This window comes from Emys orbicularis, chromosome 2 (genome assembly GCF_028017835.1).
Source record: "Emys orbicularis isolate rEmyOrb1 chromosome 2, rEmyOrb1.hap1, whole genome shotgun sequence".
Taxonomy (NCBI): domain Eukaryota; kingdom Metazoa; phylum Chordata; order Testudines; family Emydidae; genus Emys; species Emys orbicularis.
This window is the reverse complement of record NC_088684.1, coordinates 81289320-81307803: the sequence shown is the minus strand read 5'-3', so window position 1 is coordinate 81307803 and position 18484 is coordinate 81289320. Positions and strand designations below refer to the sequence as shown.

The 18484-nt window shown below is 42.9% G+C and overlaps 1 protein-coding gene across 1 annotated transcript in view; it reads right to left on the bottom strand.

Moving 5' to 3' along the window:
* Positions 1-12569: 12569 nt before the first annotated feature.
* The window catches only part of ZNF521 (zinc finger protein 521), a 132856-nt gene continuing 126941 nt past the window's right edge, over positions 12570-18484 (bottom strand). The window contains exons 4-5 of the mRNA XM_065398313.1: positions 15624-15755; positions 12570-12700 (exon numbers count right to left, since the gene is read on the bottom strand). Coding sequence (XP_065254385.1) covers positions 12570-12700; positions 15624-15755 — 263 coding nt within the window. The remainder of the gene's footprint in view (positions 12701-15623; positions 15756-18484) is intronic.

Sequence of the window (18484 nt, the reverse complement as noted above, 5' to 3'; positions counted from 1 at the left end):
AAACTACAGCTCTAGAGGTACCTTGCTTTAGCAAACTCCGTCAAGAGCAAACAATAGATCTTTCTCCAAATGCAGGGCAGCCACCCATTTGAAGCTGCTTTCCAAATGATCAGACCTGTCAATGCATCAGCACGTCAGTGAAATTAACACTTTCCTCCCTTTTAGGTCTACAATCAATATTCACATTTTTTGCTTTCTTCACATTTAACATGCTTAATCTTGGTGGCGCTAGGAGTCCTCCAGAGCATTGGGAGTGGGGAGGGGAGATCCCCACCAGAATAATGGCTTGAGAAGATCCAATGCTACAGTGGCTAAGCTCTGCCTCTGCTTCAGGTTTCAGACTAGAGATCCCACATAGTGGCTGAATGAGCAGAATTAAATCTTCTTCTGTCTTTGCTATGTGGGAAGCAAGTTTTGCTGTGCAGAAACCAAAGGGGCTCAAGAGCCAGATCCCAAATGGTGGCACGCCCAGTGATGTAATAGCAGCAACACATCCCAGGGTGCTGCAGCCTATAGGGTCAGAACCAGCTGGGCAGTGCCAGTACTTTGCCTGTGCTATGCACAGAAATGGGAGTCAGACGCAGATCTGGAAGGGGAGAGTTCCAATGGCTCAGTGGCAGCCTTCTGCCTTCACTGTGTGGAAAATTGCAGAGCCAGTGGAGAGTGGAGCCAGGAATGATGAGCTTATTCAAGATGTGGAGGGAGGAAGGGAGGGAGGTTTGCAGAACTGGCCAGGAAGCTCTTCGGTACACCATTGCTGGATGCTTTATACATTCACACTGATGGCCATCTGTTGTCAGCTCTGGGCCAGATGAAAGATAATATAATGGCAGCTATTGGTAGCCAACAGCAGGGCAGTCGTAGGAAGGAACGAGTCCTAGAATGAAGAAGTGGCGCTTCCTGTTTAGCATAGAAAATCAGTCACCGATATCAACTACATTAGCAAGAAATGAATGAATGGACAATTAAGAGAACTGAACTGAGCAGGGAAACTATTCAAATGCAAATAGAGCCCTTATTTCTATCATTTTCTTCCGCTTACTCTGAGAGTGTTAACCAACCAATCTGACTAATTTTGGTGTGTACAGTGAAACATTTAGGACACAGATGATAAAACTGATTTTGGGGACAAAACTGAATTCTGTTTTTAATTATTATCTGTGGGTCAGGATATAATGTACTATTTAGCCCTCTCAATCCACAGCAGATCTCCCTCTGGTGTCAGTAGGAGGATTTCACAAGAACTATGATGGTACAACCTGACCGTTATGTAATAACTGAAATTTCAGTTATTATTCTCATTATTTATTGTCTGATTCATGCCTTATTGTTACCATCAATATCCCTCAGAAGAAAAATATACTCAACTTCATGACCACTACTATTTCTATCTTTTGTTTCTCTCTCTTCCCCATGTTTCTGTTTCTCTCCCCCACTCTGCCTCTTCTTCTCTTCTTCTTTTGTGTCTCTGCATTTTTCTTCCTGCAGCAGTTTACAGTTTTCCTCCATGGGCTTCACTCTCATCACCTTCCCCATCCCATATGCTAAAATGATTAGCAATGAAGACATTAATGTTGACATATAATGCACCATCATTAGGTTTCAGAGTTAAAACCCACTAAGTGGTTGTAGAAATAGTGGAGCTTCCAACTCTCATAGCCATTGTTTCAGACTCCATTTGCAGATTAAAGAAGACAATGCTGGATTGATTTACATTCAGTTAATGTTAGGAAGACTGTCTTTGAAATCACATGGTCCAGAAACTTCATCTAACATGAAAACTTAGATTCTGCAGAATCTGATCATGTAATCTGGAACATATAAGTACATCAAGTGGGATAGATGCAGACTATGAGCTAATTGTTTGTCTCCATCGATTTAGGGATATATTTTCAAAAACTGATGCCTAAGTTTTACAAGCAAAACAGACATATGTGGGACTGAGGCTAGGTCTACACTGCAGCGGGGGTCCGACCTAAGATACGCAACTTCAGCTACGTGAATACCGTAGCTGAAGTTGCGTATTTTAGGTCGGCTTACCTAGCGGTGAGGACGCGGGAAAGTCAACCGCTGCCGCGCTGCCGCCGCCTCCGCTGCCGCCTCCTGCCGAGGTGGATTTCCGGAGTCGACGGCAGAGCGATCAGGGATCGATTTTACCGCGTCTTCACTAGACGCGGTAAGCCGATCCCCGATAAACCGATTGCTACCCGCCGGATTGGCGGGTAGTGAAGACAAAGCCAAAGAGAAAATCGTGTGCAGAAAATATATATGTGTTTATATAACACAGGAAGTTGTACATTCATATATTTATTTGTGCCTATACTTTATCCATTTTGTAAAATCACATACATATTTTCTGTATGGGTATTTTGTGGGTTACTCCTGGGGGAATTCTATGCACTGTGCTCGCACAGAATTCATGTCCCCCGCAGATTTCTTTGCTTCGCTGCAGAAAAATGACTTCTGATGGTGAAGCAAAGGGAAGCTGCAAGAGTAGTCATGCAAACCTCCCCACCCCCAGCTGCGTGGGTGCATCATTTCAAGTGCCCAGAAGAGCTGGCAGAGAGGTGCAGGGTGGGTGAGTGGGGGAAGACACGACCCGGATGGTGGCTCCTACCCTGCGCTGGGCTCAGCTCCTCTTCCGCTGCAAGGAGTAATTGGGGTCAGGTCAGACCCACCCCCAGAAATCTCCCTTGGCTGCAGGAAGCTCCACCTCCCCACCCCGCTTCCTACTCACATCACTCTTCAGCCGCAGAGGGAGGGCTCACTTTCCTCCATCTGCCCAACCACCATGCATCCGGACCCCCCACCAAGCCTCACCCAGAACCCCCCTGCACCTTCCATCCCCCCAAATGAGCCTCAGCCCCTGCACCTGGATCCCCACTGAGCCACTCCCCCCTGCACCCAAACTATCCCCTGCTGAGCCCCCCACACTTGAACCCCCACCCCAATGACACCCCCTACCCGGACCACCCCAATGAGCCCCCCGCACCTGCCCCCCCAAAACCTCACCCCCCCAGCACCTGGACCCCCCACCTGCTGAGCTCCTCAGATGCCCCCAGCCAAACCGCAGCCCCTGCATCCAGCCCCCACCACCCAGCTCCAGCCCCCTGCATCCAGACTCCTGCCAAGCCCCTCTCCCCTGCATCTGGACCTCCACGCCACTGAGCCCCAACCGGTTGCACCTGGAGCCCCACCCCACCAAAGCCCCACTCCCACAGCACCCAGACCCCTCCACTAACCCCCCATTGTCAGACCCTCCCGCCGAGCTCCATCCCATCACACCCAGACCCCCCCACTGCTGAGCGCCAACCACCTTCACCTGGCCCCCCTGCAGAGTTCCAGTCCCCCTGCACCCGGAACCCTCCATCAAGCCCCTGTGCATCCCGACCCCCCTCCAAGCCGCCCACATCCAGATTGCCCCACACAGAACCCTCTCACCCGACACCAAGACCCTCCACACTTGGACCATGCCGGGCTGAAACTGCCCACACCTAGATCAGGGGCAAGGGCTGGGCGTGCATGTGACACTCTGTTCCTTTCACTTGCTATCTTGATAAGTCTAGCGCGGGTTGGATGCAGCCTCATCGCTGAGTTGGTGTCCCAGTGGGGACGGGATCTGCAGGGTGATGGCCTTCGCTCCCCACTACCGTGCTGGAACCTCCACATTTATTTATTAAGAAATAAAATACACTGAATTTTAAAATATTGTGCGCAGAATTTTTAATTTTTGGTGTAGAATTCCCCAAGGAGTAGTGGGTGTAATTTAGACATCTATTTTAGAAATTGTAGTTAGTATCAGTCCATTTGACGTTTTCCTACTGTGGCCAATTTGTATTAATTATTAGGTAAGATTTTCTGAGATTTAGCATGAGACGCTTTACTAAAACTCTGACCTATTACATTCTCCTTGTCCAATAATTTTGCAATTCTATCCCAAAATAATCATGACTGTCTGAATATCTGTAGACACCGAATGTTTGCCCATCACCATTTTTCAACTGCTTTAGAATGTGACTAATAATACCCCAATATCTGCAATATTCCCTGCAGGAAACGTGTAGGAAATATTGTAAATACTAAGGTAACATTTTGAATTACCAAAGGAAAAACCAGAAACTTTTCTAATAGTGACCACTGTATACATATGTGCAAATATGGATGTAATAAGACAAGTAAGACTCAGCCCGCTTGTTTTAATCTTTCTCAAGCACTGCTTAGTGAAAGCAAAATGGTCACTGTGCACCTGTGACACATCAGGTTTGGTGGATTTTATTGTGTGCTATAAATATTCATGAACTAATGAACTACCTACTGGGAGGGTTTATGTTTGAATAGGCCAATCAAAGACGGTTGGGCTCATATGCTCCAAATTTGGAAATTTCTTCTTTAGAAAAGTATTATGGTATGAAGACTAATATGGCCTTAAAACCCCTTAATCCTCATAGGGAAAGAGGCATGGAAGGGAATTCAAAGTTTGGTGGGTTTGGAGTTTTTATTTTATTTTTGGTATTTAAATTTTCTCTGACACTGAAGCAAAGGAGTTGGAGGAGAAATACTTTGAAGACATTTTCTTAAGTAACTGAAGTGTGAGTACTTCCATTGTATCTCTCTTGAGTCCAAAGTAAAAGCCTGTTTGACTTTTTGGAGAGACGTTTGCAATGAAAATCAAAGATTGTTCTGTCTTCTCAGGGCAGAAGTTCCAAGCATCAGAAGAGACTAGGACCATTTGAGAAGGGACACAGTCCAGAAGGAAAAAAAAATCTTAAAAGATCCCAAATCCAGCCCCCTGTTAAAAGCAGCTCTACAGTTGAGTTTGTGCTCTGAGGCATGCAGAGGAAAAAATAAGAATCACAAACAATAACAACATTTTAAATTTCCATAGCACTCTCTATCTAAAGGCTTCAAAGCACAAACATGAATGTAATTAACAAATCACTACCCTTGCGATATAGGTATTACTATTCCCATTCTACTGATGGAGAAAGTTTGGTACAGGGTGATTCAGTGACTTGTTCAAGGTTCCCCAGAAAGTTAGTAGCACACCTGGTACTAGAACCCAGCTCTCCCGTTTTCCTGTCATCTGCTCTAACAGCTTGACTCTGCTTATCTACAAAAGGCTAAGGCCAACGTTTTCAAATTTGGTGTCTATGTTTTGAAACTCGAGTCCTTATTTAGGCACTTAGCTGCAACCTTAATGGGGGAGGTGGGTGTTCAATGTCTGTGGAAATCAGGTGTTTTTATGTAGGTTCCTAACTTTAGGCACTTATGACCTGATTTTCTGAGGTGCTGAGGACCTACACCTTTCATTGACTTTAACAGCAGCTGCAGGTGCTCAGGACCTCTGAAAAACAGGCCATTAAATTTGAAAACTTTGGCCTAAAGCTTTTAATGTTAATTGGATTTCAGACAGATTTCCTTTTAAAAAGAACTGACAAGTTATTCCCCACTGCATATTGGCCTATGGGGCCTACAATCTGTATCTGTGCCCCACCTCCTCATCCCTCGATTCTGGGGAACTAGAAAGATCAGAGATAATCTCTGATTTCATTTTAAAAATGTTTCAAAGCCTTTTCTTTGTGAGAACATTCTTGAAAGTGATCTTTTAGATATGCAGGAGCCTGGCCATTGCGCACCCTGAAGATAAGGTCTGAGACCTTGAATTTGACTTGATATTCTATGGGAAGCCCTTGTAGGGTTTGATGCGCTCACAGTGGTCGGTGTTGCTGAGTAGATGAGCTGCAGTGTTCTCCACTATCTGGAATTTCCTAAGGTACACGGCATTGCTGTACTCCAGACGCGGGATAGCAAAGGCATGTAAAACTGAGGCCAGGCCATAATACACCAGTATGGGACAAAGACTCCTAGCCACCTGTTTCTTGCCTTAGTTTCCATATCTGTAAAGTGGGGGTATTTACCCAACCCTTGGGAAGGCTGAGTCAATTAATTAGATAATGTTTGCAAAGTGTTAAATAAATGCTATGATTCTCAGAATGCACACAAAATCCTTTCTGACTGGGCCTAGTGCCCAGGAACCCCAGTTTATTTTGACAATTATCACAAGCAAAACTTACAGACCACAGCAGAAGCAAAAGTGCTGCACATCTACTGGAGGCTGAGGCTGGTCTGACCCCCCCCCCCCCCGTCACTCCCACATTTAAACAATCTAAAATGAGTCAACTAACCTGCCTCAGAGAATTCTGTTGCCCGTCCACCCTCAATAAACCTGGAGCCAACTTTGGGCTGGCCATAGGCATAACACAAAAACTGGACACGAATTGGTTACCTTTCTTTTTTGGGGACCAGGAAGCCACAAAAAATTGTTTTGCAAGCCCATCCAAATGGTTAATGCCAGCTAGGCATAATCCAACAATCCAGAAAAAAACAATGCCAGGGAGGGGAAATTGGCTGACAAAAAAAAGGGGGGGGGGCAGAGGGAGAATCTCTTTAATAGGTTTTATCTCCTTTTATTAATAATACAGCACTGGGCTACAATAATGATAGATTTATCACTTTTCTCATTAATTAAAAGTTCAGTACTGTGGGTGATGGATGTAAAAAATGTATACTAGTTATAGTTATTCAGACAAATATAGCCATATACTCAAATCTCAGGTACTGGAGTTCTTAGGCCGTTAATACTGGGAGGTGTATATACAGCTTTATGACTGTCTAGCTTGCAATTGGTTAGCTCATCTGATGTTCAGATTGCTATTTTTAATTTAAAAAATATTAAAAGGTTATTTCTGAAAAATCCAGACTGCATTAAGCATGCGAGTACTATTAAAGTGTTACGTTTTAAATGAATAAATAGTTTTAGTTAAATATTTCTTCAATTTCAATTCATTTTACAGGCATAAAAATAACAGACAGGCTTTAGGATCCTGTAGAACCCTTAAGCCTGTACCAGTTACCAACCCAGCGGCCTCTTCAAGCATACTGTTCTAAGTCCATAACAGAAGCTTTAGATCTGCTTCCCCTCTAGAGAAATAAAGTATCCCCCAAAAAGTTAAAAGCAGGTTCTTCCAGTTACAGCAGAGCAACAAAGACTTTTAAAACCTGTTTCTGAACAGAAGAAGAATGCTTTTGGCAGGGGAGGGAGAAGAAAGGTCTGTTGAGATTGTTAAAATTAAGGTCTGTGTTTTTCTGTGAAAGCTACAGATGCTATGCCAGTTATTAGATTAATAATTAGAAAGGCAGCATTGTCCAAGGGATAGGGCACTCAACTGGGACTCAAGAGACCTGGGTTCTATTCCCAGATCTGCCCCTGACTTGTTATGTGACCTTGTGCAAGTTACTCCGCCTCTCTTTTTCCTTCCATCCTTTGTCTAGCTTCTCTATTTAGACTGTAAGCTCTCTGGAGCAGAGTGCGTCTCTTACTATGTATTTTTTCCCCATTCCTAGTACAATGGGGTCCTGATCTCAGGTTCTCTAGGTGCTATTGTAATACATACGAATAATTAATTGGTAATTGCAAATACTCTTGCTGAAAAGCATGCACAGGCCTTAGAGGGGACCTGAAACTAATAGTGTACTCATTTTCATTTAATATTGTTTCAATACAAATAATAACTTAAAAGCATATTTTAGATCTGACTCACAGGACAGGTGGCTTACTCCCCAGCTCATCAGAAGTTGCCTCTGAGGCGGCTGTTCCCAGAAGTCGCTCAAGACAATCTGCCACCGTAGGCAAAAGTTCAGTAGACTCCCCTCCTCATAGGCCTAGGGTGACAGATTTGGCTCGGTTGCCTCTTTGTCTTGATGAAGTAGCTGCTGGGTTAAATTTGAGTGAGTGCCATTGTAACCTGGTGCACAGGGTCGTAACACCATTCAGGCTTGGCCCAGCCACCCCTCGTCATGGGGGGACAGTTGGGCCAAATCTGCTGTGTGAGGCAGCTGCCTAGTTTGCCTAAAGTTAGAGCAGCTCCTGGCTGTGCCATGTGTTGTTAACTGTGACTCCGCTGGACATTTAAGAAGCAGTGGTGATATAAAAGTTCCTACAGGGAGTCCTAGTTTTTTTGACCAGAAGAATGGTAGATGTGGATATGGCATTTTCTTAGGGGTGGGGGAGTATAAAATGTGGGACTCCTCATTTTCATTCAGTCTGCTCTTCCAGACTTCAAACAACATGAATCAGATTAGCACAGAAAAAATTCTGCTGTGAAGATTTGGGCCCTATCAAGCTGCATATAAAGCTATAGGACAGCATAATGCATATATTGTCCGCATCCATGTATTCTCTTCCTTTAAAACTGTCATTGTTATATGCATGCGTAAGGCTGCCAACCCCACAGCATCTATTCCCTCTCTGTTTTTCTTACGTTTCCCTCATCACCCCAGTAACTGAGCATTGTCTAGAAGTGCATTAAGTGACATGACTAGCATCTGTCACATGTAGTAGGTGCATAATTTTGATGAAAAGCAAACAACTGTTCCCAAATATAGTGAACAAATAAATTGTGACCCTCTCACAACACAAGCTTAAAGGACAGTGATGGAGAAAACATAGCCAGTAGGCTAAATGCTAGGGATTCCCAGAGCCTGCAGCTAGTGGAAAGCCTGAACAAAGAGACGCATCTTAGAATGCATTCTAAATGCGGCCAGGCTCGTGCTTACACATATTTTCAGCAAGAAGTGACGGCCTGCTACCTAGAATGCCCTACCCCCAAGTTCCACTGAAGATAGATAGCTGGAGCATAGGACAAGAAGCTGGTGTGTTCCAGACAAATGCAGCTGGCATGGTGAGACACAGAGGCAGTCTCTGAGGTAACTGAGATCTCGTCTATTTAGGGCTTTGTGCAGTAGGTAATAATGTGGGACCTTAAAGTCACCCTGAAGTGAACTGGCAACCAACACAAGAGAGGGAAGCACAGGTAGAATATGTCTATTTATTCAGATGTACTTTTGCACCCTTCACTGGAAAGCCAGGTGCTTTAGTTAATATGAGTTCAAATATGCTGGGGTCAGAGGAAGCCATAAAAACCCTATCCTAAGCCTTCGGCAGGAGTGATTTCTGAGGGGAGAAAATATTTGATTTGATTTTAATAAAAAAGAAAAAGCCAGCAGTTTGAAGCTGCTCAGGTTTGGAAATATTACAACATTCCTGGGGAGCTGGATTAGTAGGCAGAGAACAGGTGATTATATTATCTATCTCTATTGTAGATGTCATACAGATATCTACCTCTCTCTATGTTATATGCATCAATATTATCTACACTATTTGTTTAATTGGTCTTTTTCCCCCAAAAACCTATTTCAGGATCTGCTGTTCATAGTTTTTCATTCTTTTTTTTTCCTTCCTGTTTCCTTTCACCACTCTTTCCCTCATCTCCTCCATTTCCCCCCTTTGTCTTCTCGTCCCTAGCAGTCTCTCTTTTCTTCCTTTTACCATTCTTCATCTCTCCCTCCCCACCTCCCTATTTGTGCACCTCAGATACCGCAGTAATGAACAATAGAGCTGGTTGAAATTTTCTGACCAAAATTATTTTTAATTCAAAAATGTAGTTTCATCAAAATTGAAGTGTTTGGCAAAAACAGTTTGGTTTCAACAAAATGTTTGCTTTTTTTTTAAACAAAAAGAACAAAAAAGGAAACACACATTTCCATTTGGTTTACCTTCAAATTGAAATTTTTGAGGTGTTGTTGGTTTTTGAAAAGAAAATCTTTCATTAGGTGTGTAGTGAGTCGGTGTGGCTCCCCTCATGCCCAGAAGAGGGAGCACCCTTGCAGGCACCCGAGTGGGCGGAGCCACCGCCGCCTGTTCCCGCCCCCCGGAAGTCAAGGGGCGGGACAGGAAGTATAAAGGCCGGCCGCCGGAGCTCAGTCAGTCCCCTCACCCAACGCTCTGGTGTCGGAGCCAGGGCTTACCCCGAAGTGAATGTTGCTCAGCCCCTGCACAAGGGGGCCTGAGCTCCCTAACTGTGTATCTGCTCAGCCCCTGCATCCAAGGGCCTGAGCTGTGACTGTATGTGCCCCGCCCTGATCCAGGGCCTGGGCCTTCCTGGTTGTTGGTCTGCTCAGCCCCTGCATCCCAGGGCCTGAGCTGTGACTGTTTGTGCCCCGCCCTGATCCAGGGCCTGGGCCTTCCCTACCTGATTGTTTGCTCAGCCCCTGCATCAAAGGGCCTGAGCTCCCTGAACTGCTTGGCTGCTCAGCCCCTGCACCAAGGGGCCTGAGCTCCCTGAACTGCTTGTCTGCCCAGCCCCTGCACCAGAGGGCCTGGGCTCCTTAACTGCTTGTCTGCCCAGCCCCTGCACCAGAGGACCTGAGCCCCGAACTACCTGTTGGTTGCTCAGCCCCTGCACCAGAGGGCCTGAGTCCTGAACTAACTGGTTGTTTGGTGCACCAGTAGTGAGTCGGTGTGGCTCCCCTCCTGCCCAGGAGGGTCGAGCCCCGGCACGAACCTTCTACAAGGTGTTTTTGGTAAATTCTCCTTTATCTCTCATCTGCCCTAAATCTACTCACCGTTTCCTTAATCCCAACCCCCTCATCCTCTCCTCCACTGTATTAGATCCTTTCCTTCCCTAATCCACAAATTTGATACTCATTCACCTGTGGCCAGACTTTGTGCATGAGTTCTGAGCTGGACTCTAAATAAAGCAGTCTTAGCATCTAGGGGATGGCTGGGAGATGTAGCTCGGGTACTTGGGAGCACTACAATTGCGGCCCTCTGCCTTAGCTTAGATAGATGGCCAGGTAGGATGTTAGGGTGTTTTCACAAAGGCAGGAACTGTTAGTGAAGTTGGTGGTGAGCACAATGGCTACCCCCTCTCCACTGGACCGCCCAGGTGAGAGGAGAAGACTACCTTGTAAGGACTACACATTCCCATCTATGGAATGTTCTGATGCAGATGACAGGTGAGCAGATGGCAGCACCCTTACCTCAAGACACTGAAAAATGGCCTTAAAGGACAATAGACACCTACTGGAAGACATCAAAACTTGAGTGGGGTGGGAAGAAATATGCCAGGGGAGCAGAGTGGGTGGAATGGTATCATGGGGTGCCAGACTAGATGGAAGTGAAGATGGTTTGACCTGGACATGAGGGGAAGAGGGTGCTGGTGTCTGGGGCTAAATCAGAGGTTTTGCCAAAACCAGAACACTGCCACCTTGTCCCATCTGTCCCTAGACTGATTCCAACAAATGTTGGAAAAACTGAACATTAAGGCTGACATTCCAGTTTCTCACACAGTACGGTTAAACTAAACTGTACAGGCACAACACCACCCATGCCCACCCACCCACACTAAAAGAGAAATACAACTTGATAGATCTCAATATCCAGTTCTCATACAACATATTGAGGCCCAGTGTAAGCCCTCAAAATCTAATTTCTTTTCCCACATAAGAAATCATTCATACTGTCATCCTGAGTATTAGCATTAAGTTTTAAATACATTAAAATTACAATAACTGACATACTAAATGAGCGCGCACACACACCTCCCCCCCCCCCCACTAGCTTCTTATCTCTAATGACAAGGATAAATCTAGCTCTGGTCAAAAGTGAAATAAATGGAGGAGGCTCAGTTAAGCTTCTTACAGACAACAGTCTATATTATAAAAATTATAAACACCTTCAGTATAGTGCTTTGCACCACACTCTTCAAACGAAGAACATGAAGAGTAAAAAATAACACTACAGTAGAAATATATTTTCTTTATGTCATCAGCACTGATCCCCTTTTAGCAAATGGAGATCCTGGAACTTTGACTTCCAAACACTCTTCTGATAATATTCAAACGTGAATTAAAATCGTTAATGAACATTTGGTACTCTCTTCTTCTGATCTTTATAAATGTGACAAGTCATTTCAGGAGTACTAGCAATGTAATGATCCTTTCCAAGAGAGAGAGAGCAGCTAAATTAGCATATAACCAGGCGTTCTTTGACCCAAACTTGTTTTCAGAAGGTATACAAGATTTATCCCCCCTCCTTCTGTCCTATTCTTCTCCAACAATAAGAGCGTTCTACTGATCCTACAGACAGTGTACAAGAAGTAGAAGACAATGAAATATTCCTATAACTAATTTTATCGGAAGTTTAATATTTATGGGAGGCTGGATTGACCAGCAGCGGGACACGGGTACAATATGTTACTGCATTCTGTAGCTTACTCTTCTTTTATTCCCACCTTCTTATGCCAGCTCTTTCTTGCTGACTGCCAGAAGGAGAAGAGAACTCAAGCTCCATTTTCATTCTTCTATTCACTGGCTGTTTTGGGTGCTAAATAGGAATGCAAGCTGCTCATTTCTCTCCTTTCCTCTCTTAAAATATCAAGATCATCAATTCTGAAATACTCTTGATCTCCACCAAACTACGAAGCAGGAGTCGAATGGTTGCCCCTACTGTCTAGGTTTAAACTAACAAGTCAGATGCTCTGTTACTGATAGCTCTTACAAGTGGCATGAAATGCTACTCATGTGAGTTATACACAAGGTTTTTTTTGCTCTCTGTTTATACTTCCTCTGGTACCCCCCAACCCATAGTGAAGAGCAAGGAATGCAATGAGCCCAGCTACAGAACACATTTGCTCAGTACTGCTACAGCCCCTGAATCCAAGTTCTCTTCATGAATATGGTACCTGCAGCTCTGTTTGGAAGAAGAACTTCTGCGGACACTGCGTGCAGTCGTAGATCTTGTCTTCTTGTCCATGGGCTGAGAAAATATGCTGCTGCAATTTGTTTGCTTGAACAAACACTGAAATGTTAAAACAACAGTGAGCTTTTCATTATTTAATTTCATAAGTGGAAAGTCATTTGTAAACATTTCACCATTAATGCACAGTAATTCCAAGAGGTAGAATTAAGCTGGTACACTGTAATTTCACATTATACTGTTGCACTAATAGGCGCAACCAACACTATTCATCTACACAGTGAGGTCCCTTTTTTAAAGAAAAGGCATTGTATTAAATGTCTGGGAAAGAGACGCCCCCCAAAACAATCAATATAGTTCAAATATAAAGATTTAGAAATGCCATTTTCTCTTACAAATTATTTTAAAATGAACTGAAAGTCACCAAGCATACTATCTTGAAAATGAACACACATGAAACTTATTTCCTAGCACCCAACAGGTCTGGAAAGCATAGGTTCCAAAGCCCCGCTTACTGTATTTGCCTAAAGTTAAAGCTAACAAACAGTTCTGTATTTAAATGTGTTAATGCTAAAAATTATATCCCACAGCTGCAGTGTGGCAATGTCTATGAATGTGAAACAGAACTGCAGGTAAATTCTCTTTGGATACTTTAAGATCAACTCTGCCTACACACTGAATGCAAGGGTTTCAATAATATAAACATGTTCAATTTTAATGACTACAAAACAAGGCCCTAAGACTGTGTAACAGTTTACCTAGGAGACATACTATTAATAATTAAATTGTATATGCCAGAGGCAGTGTTTGGGTTGGCAGCACTGACTTCTGATGGATGCCTGGTGCACTGTGACCTAAAAAAGTTTGCATCTACAATATTAATCTGTATAGGCAGGAAAAGGATTTATTAAAGATGCTGGCATTTGACTTTGACTCCGCTCCTAATCATTAAAATTATTCTAATTTCAAGCCAACAAAAAATATTAGAATATTGTTCTTGTGAGTCATACATTTTAATCACATTTCTCATTACCTTAAAAAAACTGCTCAGATTCCATTTTCCATATAAAATGTATATTGGTGATTTTTAAGTTCTTGTTAATATTCTAGCAAGACATACTGAAATAATTTAATAGCGCATTGCTAAAAAACCACCATTGTTTACAATTAATGCTGTGTCTATTTACCCCATCAGCAAAAAGGAAAAAAGGTTTCACACAGATTGGAATCGACTTAGCTCCATACTCCTTAACACATTTTCCAAGGCTACTCGCTCAAACATTAAAAGATTATTTTTTTATTGGGGATCTCGCTCACGTGGAGAATCACCAGTGGAGACCCTTTACAGATGCTAGTTTGTATACTGCATAAAACACCCCCAAAACTTGTTGTCGTTAAACTCTTGGAATCCTTAGACACACAATATTAGAGTAAAAGAAAATCAACTCCTTACATATGTGTACACAAAGACAAGGAAAAAACTCTCGTACAATCAATAATAAAACCAAAAGACAAAGAACTGCCTCACTGAAAGAATTATTGAACGCAGATGCCTAACAGGCAAACTGTTGAAGGCAGAACTATACACAGACTCAGACAGGACTATGGCAAGCTGTGCAGTGAAAATGAACTATATATTTTTAAATTTTATAATTCAACAGAAATATGTAACCTGAATGAAGTGAGGTAATAATCAGTGCCAGCCACTCTATCTGCAAGAAGAAAAATTCAACTTTAATTTTCTTTTGTACAGTGTACTTAAGTTTTATTGGGAGGGGAGCTGCCAAACAAAGAGGGATAAAATGAAGGTATTAAGGGGTCTATTTGCCTATCAATGCACAGGCTTAACTCCCATTAATGGAGAACAGAAACCTTGAATGGCTTCCGAAATTAGCATGCTATTGATAGAAGAATACCCTAAGTGTGTTTTGTCATGTTTTTCTATAGTTCTGCAACAGTCTCAGATTTTCATTTTATAAAGCAAATTATGCATTTATGATACATATTAACACTTGTGATTTAGGCCAGTGTTTCCCAAACTTGGGACACTGCTTGTGTAGGGAAAGCCCCTGGCGGACTGGGCCGGTTTGTTTACCTGCCACGTCTGCAGGTCCGGCCGATTGCGGTTCCCACTGGCAGCGGTTCGCTGCTCCAGGCCAATGGGAGCTGCTGGAAGTGGCATGGGCCGAGGGACGTAAGTTTGGGAACCACTGATTTAAGGTATAATTTTAGAAAACAGTCTGCTAAAAAAAAGGCCTATTGCCCTTTAAAAAAAAGTCTGTGTGCATCCTTTGAATGTGTTCTCATTTTCAAGAACAATCGGGGGTAAGTTTTATCCACCATTTTTCTGTCCCTCATTATAGGTCAAATCTTGTACTCCTTAGTCCTTCTAGGCCAAGCCACTCTCTCAGCTGGGTTTATACCAATGCATATCTATTGACCTGAGAGGAACTAAACCACATTTAGACCTGTGTGACTGAGAGCAGAACTTGGCCCTGTGTAAGGAGTGCAAAATTTCCCCAAAAGCAAATTATGAAGGTTCTCCTTTTCTAGTGCCAACAACTAAATTAAACTGGAGCATTACTGTTGGTCCAAAGGAGAACACTGAAGCATGCTTTTGGGGCCAAAGCCAGCACTCCTTACCCAAGTTCTGCTCTCATTTACCACATTTTCTATAACTGGACAGTATATATTGATGGTCATTTTCCCCTTGGCAAGTTCAGAACATGACAGTGATGAAACCATGGTGTATGAATGTAACAATTAGTTTTGCAATTCTAAAAATACAAAGTTCTGATAAATAACTTTGAAATGCAATTCACATAGATGCATGCCTGACCTTCCATCAAGCCTGATTTTTTAAACAGTTTCTAATCGATATTACTAATGAGCACAAATCTAACATTGTGTCCCAAAACTGACCTAAAGCCGTAACATGACATAAATACTAAGGGCCATATAAATGAAAGTTCTGTATGCATAGGCTAAGGGCATGACAGGGAATGTACTGATCCCATCCGCCTACCTGTAAAGCAGACTGGACATTTGAAGGTGCCCCCCATTCCTTCAAAGCTGTGTTCTATCAGGTGGCACTGAAGTTTGGCAGGAGAGTCAAATGTTTGATTGCAGAGTTTACATTCATGGTTCAATCCTTCGTCTGGTGGAGAAATCAAAAGGAAGGTGAAATTCATCATGGCTATTACAAAGTGACAAGTCCAATATGATCTATGGACTGAACAGTTTTTTGTTTATCTAGTCCTGATAAACCAGATGCCCCTAAAATCTATGGCTTCTGAAATATTCTTCATCTGCAAGGTTTAAGAGCATACAAAACATACAAAGCCAAAGACTTGGTACATATAATTGTCATTGGATAGAAATGCAGATGTATTAGATTTCACTAAGAAACTAGCTCTGGGACAGGGAACATACATCCCTAACACACCCACCCAATCACAAATGAATATATTTCCAAAAGAGTGCACAAGGAATGACATGTTTGGCTTCTATCAGCAAAGATGAGAATTGTGTGCTTAAATGATCCTTCTGCCACTCTCAGTGGTATTCCCCTCAGCCAGCATGACAATGCATAGGCTTCAACCACAAGCCAGTGTTTTATAACCTCCTATATAACTCCCCACTCCAGTTTTCCCTTCTCACTCCAGCTCCTGGTTTCTCTCGCAGACAGCTACCAAACTCATACTCAAATTTTTATAGGCTCTCAACACCCTTTTGGATAATCATAGATTTTTTCCCTTTACTCATTTTTCCTAGAGGCTCTGAAGCCCCTCACTGTTCCCTGACTTAGGCTTTCCTGGTGATATCACATGGCCTTAAAACCCTTCCCACTGCCACCTACAGGTTCCTCATGCTTTCTTCCACTCTCTTCCACAGGCATCACTCCTAGCTTTAGGCAGTGAATGGCTGTCCTACTTAGAAACAGTTGCTAAGTAAGATGCGGCTTCCAGCCCTATTGCAGAGGGGGCAATTCCCATAGCACAGCTTAGAAAAGGTCCTTCTGTATGTCACTAGTGTGTTACACAAATAACATTGATCTAGCAGGTAAACACAATATTTGATTACTAAAAATCAAACAATAACACACAGCTTGGCAACCAACTGATCTCTACAACATTTCTTAGGTGAAAAAATGATTTAGGAAAGCCCTCTCTCTATCCCAAATATATAAATGTCAAACTGTCTACCTTCTGCTTAAAACAACACTGACTAGAGTGATTAGTAACCATAATGACCAACATGCCAGATTGATAACTGCTGTCGATAGTGAATAGAACACACATAGCACACGCGAGCTTTTTTGTTTGTTTAATTCTATTAGAAAATTCTTCCAATTAATTTAAAGAAAACATGTCATGCAACCTGTAAACTGAATGGTGTCATACAGTCAGTCTCTAACCTAGCCCTTAATAACTAACCAGAATTGAAATCATTTCAGTTGTATGCCTGGTGTTTTTGTTAGGCTGAATTACTCTGAAGGCTAAATTCAGCCTTGGTATAAGCAAGCGCCAGGGTAAGAATTTGGGGGGGGGGGGGGGGAAAGAGGGGAATAAAGCATAACTAAGCTACTCAGGACATTCTAAATTTTAAAATTTCATAAGAGGAAAAGTCCATTGTGTATTTGGGGCTGTAGCAAATTCTTCTTGAATATAATTATCTAAACGGTTTATGAATTCTTCATATTGAGAAGATTCATATTGAGAAGGTGTAGAGCAAAACCTACAAAGCCACAAGGATTACACTTTATCTTAGGGGTTCTCTCAATTAAGTAATCAGCATAAATAATATAGGCATGCACATAACTTTGTTTTTCCAACAGGATAAAATCATGCTTTTAACTTAGCTGTGAATATAGAAACTTTTGGTCCTATTCTGGCTCTTTAAAATTATTGTTTATATGCTTCTCTTTCCCCTTCTCCCTTCCTGTCAGTCATCATGCAGCAGAATAGAGATTCACAGGGATAGCCAGGCACACACCAACAAGCAGAGTTTTAGCTTTTCCCATAGCAATTTGTTTTTGTTCTTTACAAAATCCTTTATTAAAACACTGTTAGATTTTCCTATCTAACTTCACCCATTGAAACAGTGATCATAGTGTATTGAAATGGCTCGTCTATCTTGGGAGACCATATATGCTAAGGTCAGACGATCATAACTTGCTTGTGCACAAAGTTCATGTATCTAACTTCACCGTGATCTATGCTCTGCTGGATGCCTGGTATTCTATCCAAAATTGATCTAGAAGCCTAGTGCATAGATGGGAAGGGGGGAAGGAGAGGGCTATCTGAGATGTGACATCTTTTATAAATCAGTGTATATAAATTAATAAGTATTGAACCCAAAACATCTTCCATCCTCAGTGGGGATGCTCAGTTTTAGTGGATACTCAAGAAGCTGCCTAGGTTTTTCATCCTTCTGCCAACACTGCCAATCCTCTTTAGAGTCTGTAACCACTGTTCAAAGATAAGCCCTGCTCCATCTAATCACCACAAGGGTGGGTAAGAAGCCAGAAAACATCTGTTTAGAGGAGGAAAAGGGTTTAAAGGCAGCAGCATGCACAGAACTCGGCCACCAAGAGGACTGGAGAGGATCTCTCCATCCCAGCCCAATGGCTATCATGATGGAGGACAGCTGTGTAAACACAGCAGGACAGGGCCAGAAACAGTAGCCAAAATACTGGACACCCTGCCCAATACAAGACAATTAAGGGGTATGGTTATAACATGTGATGCACGTTTTACAAGGTACTCTCCCACAAACAGGCAGGCTCCAGCAGTGGGTGGTGCCGAAGAAGAATGTATACTCAGCAACCTCACACAAAGCTGGTGCTTCTCTTTCTGAAGATCCTGAACTGGCATTCTCCACCCC